The sequence below is a fragment of the Enhydra lutris genome, unplaced genomic scaffold, assembly GCF_002288905.1.
Source record: "Enhydra lutris kenyoni isolate GAN:26980312 unplaced genomic scaffold, ASM228890v2 scaffoldscaffold66, whole genome shotgun sequence".
NCBI lineage: Eukaryota > Metazoa > Chordata > Mammalia > Carnivora > Mustelidae > Enhydra > Enhydra lutris.
The window spans coordinates 10,976,587-10,983,322 of record NW_019154150.1 but is presented as its reverse complement, the minus strand read 5'-3'; the positions used below and the strand labels follow the sequence as shown (position 1 = coordinate 10,983,322).

The following is a 6,736-nucleotide window of genomic DNA, read 5'->3' as shown; positions in this document are numbered from 1 at the left end:
CTCAGCCAGCGTGCCCATGGGCTCTGGGTTTAGGCACCATACCTCACACACAATGCCAGTGGCTCCCGTGGGCTGCGGTTCTCTCAGGCTGCGCGGAAGCCCGTTGGTAGGGCTGGAATCCTTGGGCCAGGAGAGCGAGCCACACGGCTTCTGTCTGCGGAGACGCCGCCAGGGGGTCTACCATTGAGCAGGATGGTCTTCCAGCCTGCCCCGGGGTCAAGGTTAGTGGCTCCTGGGATGCTGCGGCCCTGCTCCCAAACACCCCAGCTCTGCAGAAGCGCCCCCCACCCCCCACCCAAGACCCGCGGGGCCGGCGGGAGGCCGTGGAGGTGGAGAGAACAGAGAGCGCATAGAGAGCGGAAAGAGGCGCTAGCGCCGGAGAAGCAGTCCATCCACAAGAGGGCGCAGTTTCACGTGTTTATTTTTGGCAGGAAGAAAATCATTGCAAACCTCTCGACCGACCGGACAATGCTCGCCCCTGGAAACGTGCACATTCCACATGTAGTATTTCCCAAGTAATGCTGGCTTGTCACATTCAAATGTCCAACAGAAATCCACGACTACCCAGGCACCAGAATCTCCACTACGGGGTGGGGGGGGGATGGGGGGTGTTAGTCTGCAGAGAAGCTCCCTGGAGAACGGACAGTTACAGACACCATCAGTTTTACAGTGAGACAGGAACAGAGGCAGCCGGTAAGAGTTTGCTCAGGTAACTGTGAGCACTTCAAGCCACCCACCCTCTCGAACCCTGGCATGCCAACTGCCCATTGCAGCACCTTTAAAAGCAGAGGCACAAACGTCACGAGTGTTTGACCACAGAGGGCTGTGTGGTTCTAGATTTTATTAGAGAGCCGTCTTTAAAATGTAGGGTTGTAAAGGGTTGCCAGGTTATAGATTTACAGATTTCTTTTTTACACCAGAAGTTCAAATGCTGCAACCATAACAAATCAGTGTCATCAGGGCCTCTTCAATTCTCCAAAGTCACCTCATCAAAACTGGAATGTCAAAGGAGCTTCCCCACCAACCATCGGCTGTGACATGCTGCGTTCCTCCTTAGGATACAGATAACACTGTTTACAAACAGCTAATGCGTGAAGCCACAGACCAACACATAGGGTCCAGAGCAATGGAAGACAGCGCAGTGACTACCTCCAATGGGCCCAGGCACTGCCACCCACCGCCTGGCCAGAGATGTTGTCACATCATAGGGGCCCAAGTCCATGACTCAAGCTCTCTTGTCCCAGATCTTAATATAAAAAATACTTGTCCGGGAGCCTGTATTTTAACCTGGTACACAAAGGACCAAGAAACTCAGGAGGCTGGGTTTCTCTTTTGGTTGAAGAGTGTGTGTGTGTGTGGGGGGGATATTTTGGTAACATGGGAAGCATATGGCACAGAGAAGTAGCTAATAGGGTTCATTAGGTTTTAAAGCCCACAATTTAATAAAAGGTAATAATTAAAAACAATACCCGTATTTACCTTAAAAAACATAAACCCCAAACATTCATCTCATTTCTTGGCCTTATGTTAGAATTCTATTGCTTCATTTACATGTAGATGATTAAAAATATATAGAGAGATATAGATATTCTGATTATGTACATAAAGCAGAATCAAGGGTTAAAATAAAAATGGCATTTTGGAGTGTGGTCAACTAAGGTGCACAGAATCCAGAAGGCTCGGGGGGAGGGGAAGGAGGGGCTGGCACCCCCCGAGACAGTCTGTGTCTGCAATGGCTGGAACCGGGCTCCATCCCCAACAGTCGTGCAATGGCGCTCGCGGTTTCAGAACTACTAGGTGCAGTGTCTGGCTCAAGCTTGCCAGCATCTTCACTCCAGCTCTCAGAAGTGGGACACTGTTCCTAGGTTCAATTCCCCTGAAATACTCTAGAATTTCCGTCCTCTCTGCCCACTATTCCAGAGAAGACCGCGTGATGCCGGCAGAGAAGAGGGCAGGGGGGAGGGTCGAAGGCTGTCCCCAGGACTGATTTCTGTGTGGATTTCAACACAGGACAGACACTTGACTGCAACATTCAAGAACATTTAAGGCAGCGGGTTCATTAATGACTAGTTTTCCAAATCAAGGTTGAGGGCATGTGCAGATCTGCCACATAACGCCGTTCTCTGTGGTAATGCCTAGCGTGGGGCTATTTCTGCCGGAACTGGCATGGGGATTACTGGGTCCTGCATACCCAGAATGCTGGGGCACCTGATTACCCCAAACACTTGTCTTCTGAACGCATGGCAGTCCACAGCCTAAAGTGCTGTTGGGAGGACGGGACTGGCAGCTGGCTTCATTATTTTGTGAACAAAAGCAGGAGCAAAATTTTACTTTGACCCCCATCTCCAGACTTGTTAGTGCCAGTCTCTCCCACCAGAGCTCTGGCGGAGGCCCAACCCACAGAGGACTAAGGCAATGGTGCCGACACGACAGGGTTCTTTTAAATTATTTTTAAGAGCAATACTTTATAAACTGTCTTGTCAAACAAGGAACATGGCACTGCTTAGAACAGCTCACTGAGAAAGGCTGCAAAGGAAGCCCCAGCCCAGGGAGGGCACCCTGTCTCTCCCTGACTCAGGGCGATGGGCTCCATCCACATCTGGACAGGCTTCCCCAACCCCGGCTCAGAAAGAGGCTGTGCTTCAAAAGAGAAGACCAGGAGTGGACTTGGGCCACATCAGTGCGGTGGCTGGTTGAGGCCACAGGTTCTCAAAGGAGAATAGTCAACTCATCACGGTATCTGATGATGGCTGCTGTTTAGAATGAACGCCATGCCTGGTGCGCTGGCCCCCGCGTCTTTGCTCCCTCCTGAACTCCCATGGCCAGTGCCAGGGAAGGGATACGGTTGGTGCAGTCTGCCGTGGGGGGAGGGTTGGGGGGGGGACCTACGTTTCTGACCCTATCCACGTCTGCAGCTTAGCAGTGAGCAGATTCTGAGCATAGGCACAGTGGCAAAGAACAGTGTAACAGCCGCTGGTCAATTCCATTTGGTGGCAGCGTGGTAGCAGCAAAGAAAATTCCCAAACAGCTCCGTGTGTATCCAGCTTTTGGAAAGGAAAAATTTAAAAATCAATCAACAGATTTCTTTCTTTCTTTTTTTTTTTTTTTAAGATATCCGAGGGTTTTGGAGTTTCTTGGAACTGCTCTACCCAGAACGACAGCCACAGAACAAAAAACGTACAGAAGTATGGCAGTGGTTGAAAGTAGAGGTGACGATGCCACTTTTCAAGGGGAAAGTGTGACCGCAGGACACAACTGTCACCATCCGAAGTAACAGTGATAATATAAAAGTATCTATTGTTTCCTAAAGTGTCGAGCCGCACGACTGCAGGTACATTCCAAACTGGGTACGTAATGAACCAAGACACTGCCACGGTCGTCGAGGCTCCTTGCGGGAGCCCGGTCCTGCAGCGCCGCCACCGGGCGTCAGAGCACGCACACCTGCTGGGAGACTGGCTTCTAGGACTCACCTCCATCCCTCGCCACCCGCCCACCCCAGGTTCTAGAAAATTGTCATATTCGGTTTTTTTTTTTTTAGAGAATCTTAAGATAATAAAAGACTAAAAGATGTCTGGAAATATGTTGTGTAGAAAAATTAACTCTCAGCTTAAAATAACATTCAAAAAGGCACTTCATCCTGGAGGAAAGAGATTCTGAGTTGGGTCAGCTGCTCCGAGCTGGGATAGAAAGGGACAGGTTGTCTGCTTGGAGGAGGGGGCCAAGTGGGGCCAGTTGAAAGGAAGTTCTGATAGATCTCAAGCTTTTTTTCTCCCCCCTCCCCATTTTTATCCTTTTTGGTATGTTTTAAGAAAAGCAAATCCAGTAAAATGCATGTCCCTTTATGAAATTGGTTAAAAGAGTTCATTTTAAAATAGTTGTTTCTGTTCTTAAAAAAGCAACCAGGTAGGTATGGCCACATGGCCCTCGTGGCCTGGAGCACGGAGTGTCCCCACTGGGCGCTCCCGGGGAGCTGTGGCCGGGTGGGCCCCCGAGGCCGGCGGCTGCAGGGCGCACGGGTGGGAGGCATCGGGGGCCGGCGCTACCTGCTGCAGAGTCTGTGCAGCATGTTGTACACGTCGTCTTCCCGGCTCAGGCCCTCAAAGAAGGGGATGAGGTCCAGCAGCTCTGTGTCCGTCATGTCATCGAACCAGGACTGCACGGGCACCTGGAAGACAGTGTGTGGAGCGGGCAGCAGAACGGCACCTGGTGCGGGAGGGGGCGGCTCTTAGCCTGACTGGGCCCCCCGCTCTGTTAGTCTTTTCCTTGGTAAGGAGGACAGGTATCTAAAAACCATCATCACCATCATCATCATCATCATCATCATCATCATCTGGTTCTCCCATCCCAGCTAAGGCCGTTCCAAAGCTCCCTGGTTTGGGACGAAGGTACAGTTCAGTGCATTTGCTTTTTAAGTGGAGTCTAACTGCTAGTTTGCGTGCATTTGCTTGCTTTGATTTCCTGCCTCAAGAAAGGTGGCCAGAGTGCAGAATATAGAAGAGCTAGCCTTGCTACCTGTCAATTTCAAAAGCTCTTCCATTGTATCCAAGCAGCTCCTTACACCTCACCCGGAGCCAGAGGTCACCTGCCTGTCAGCCACTAACACCAGGGAGCCCCCAAACAGGGCCAGGAAAGCTTTCACTTGGGGTTGCCGGGCCATGCTGTATGGCAAAGGGAGGTGGGGAATTTCCTTCCATCCTTAGCAGTGAGCAGTTAAAAGCATAAATGTAACATTTCAGGACAGTCTGAGCCACGGGAACGGACAGGATTTACACTCAGTTTTAGAGGGTAGGGAGGGGTGGCAATGGGTGGTAGTCAGGGGTGCAAAAGAAGGGACGTAAAAAATCTGCTGGGCGCCTGGGTGGCTCAGTCAGTTAAGCACCTGCCTTCGGCTCAGGTCATGATCCTGGGGTCCTGGGATTGAGTCCCACATCTGTTTTCTTGCTCAGTAGGGAGTCTGTTTCTCCCTCTCCCTCTGTCTGCAGCTCTGCCTCTGCCTACTTCTCTTCTCTCTCTGATAAATAAATAAGTAAATACAAAAATTTAAAAAAAGTTTGGGGAAAATCAAAGGAGTTCAAAAGTAGTATTTTGAGGCCCTTTTATAAATCTAAAGACTGCTCAGAAACAAAACAATTCACTGTATAATTTAAAAATATAAACAAGGTAAGGATTAACAAAAAAAATAATGACTACTCCTACGGGAAGGGCAGGAATGAGGGAGAGGGCAGACATGGACACAAGATTTCTCTAAACCCATCTCTGTTGGTAGTTTTGATGTTGGACTCATGGAAATATGTTACATAATTGCAATAAAATTAAACAATTAAGGGACGCCTGGGTGGCTCAGTCTTTAAGCGTCTGCCTTCGGCTCAGGTCATGATCCCAGGGTCCTGGAATCGAGCCCCACATCGGGCTCTCTGCTCAGCGGGAAGCCTGCTTCTCCCTCTCATACTCCCCCTGCTTGTGTTCCCTCTCTTGCTGAGTCTCTCTCTGTCAAATAAATAAAATCTTAAAAAAATTAAACAATTAAGAAAAGAAAGCAATAAAAAAGATGAACCAAAGTTAATATAAAGCTGGTGACATAGCCACACAGAGAATTACTTCAAGCGATTTAAAACATAGCGTTCTGCCTGTACCTTTCTCCATAAAAACCCTACATGTACTAATTGTCTTAGTAGTAGTAATAACGTTAGTACTGCTATTTGGAAACTATTAAACATGTACTATAGACTAAGTCAAACTATTAAACATGTACTATAGATTATAGACTAACTGCTATTTGGAAACTATTAAACATGTACTATAGACTAAGTCTAAGTACTATAGACTAAGACTAGGTAATGATGTTAATATATTTAGGAACCAAGAGTTTCAGCACGAGAAGAGATACAAATACAAAAACAAAACCAAAGAAATTAAATAAAAACTGTTTTAACACTGAATTATAAAAAACCAATACGAATTCATGATTTAATTTTAATTCTAAAAATATGTATATTTTAGGTCTGTCCAGTATAAAGGGCTGGAAGCATAGGATACCTCAGGAACAATGAGAATCCACCCAGACTGTCGTCTCTAAATACCATTTCCACCAACAGGAATCGGGCTCCATAGGAAAGTGGGTGATTCCAGGGCTGAGGCAAGAAAGGGACAAGATGAGCCTGGAATACCTTGTTGCACCAGAAAACAGAAGTGTTCAAAGACCACTGTTATATGAAGGGATGTCTGCTATCTGAAGGTGAGCGTTTCAGCATCCAAAAGAAGAATACATGGATTAAATTATAACAATAAAAAAATCCATGAGTTCATATTGATACCTACAACAAATTCTCTGTCTACTTTTGGAAGTTGCTAGAGCACCACCTCATTACTCTGAAGACTGAAGAATTAAAGAAAAAGAACCAAGACTTTACCTTGACTTCCTGATTCAAACATTCAAACTGAATTTAGGATAATCAAGTAGTCAATGAGGGCAAGTTTCATTTAAAAGAAATAGAGTTTCAGCCAATAAATGTGGAAAGAATGATAAAATTTAGAAATCACCATTTCGTAGTTGTTAATGAAATAGTTGATGGAGGCAATGATCCTCAGCGGCTTCACATTTTTAGGTGAAAGGACAACAGGGAATTTGCAAACAGATGGTACAGGCTAACATCTGAATCCAAAGACTGACTTAAAATCTTTAAAGGGCACCTGGGTGGCTTAGTTGGTTAGGCATCCAACTCTTGATCTCAAAACT

General features: G+C 47.2%; 1 protein-coding gene across 3 annotated transcripts in view; it reads right to left on the bottom strand.

Moving 5' to 3' along the window:
- Positions 1 to 404: 404 nt before the first annotated feature.
- LOC111159135 (CTD small phosphatase like) overlaps positions 405 to 6,736 on the bottom strand; it is a 115,895-nt gene continuing 109,563 nt past the window's right edge. Inside the window, exons 8-10 of one of the 3 annotated variants that reach the window (XM_022521554.1) lie at positions 4,044 to 4,165; positions 2,890 to 3,044; positions 405 to 631 (exon numbers count right to left, since the gene is read on the bottom strand). In XM_022521554.1, the coding sequence (XP_022377262.1) occupies positions 2,978 to 3,044; positions 4,044 to 4,165 (189 nt within the window). In that variant the 3' untranslated portion in view covers positions 405 to 631; positions 2,890 to 2,977. Of the gene's footprint in view, positions 632 to 2,889; positions 4,166 to 6,736 lie in introns of those variants that run through there. The other 2 variants (XM_022521557.1, XM_022521556.1) reach the window with 2 other exon arrangements.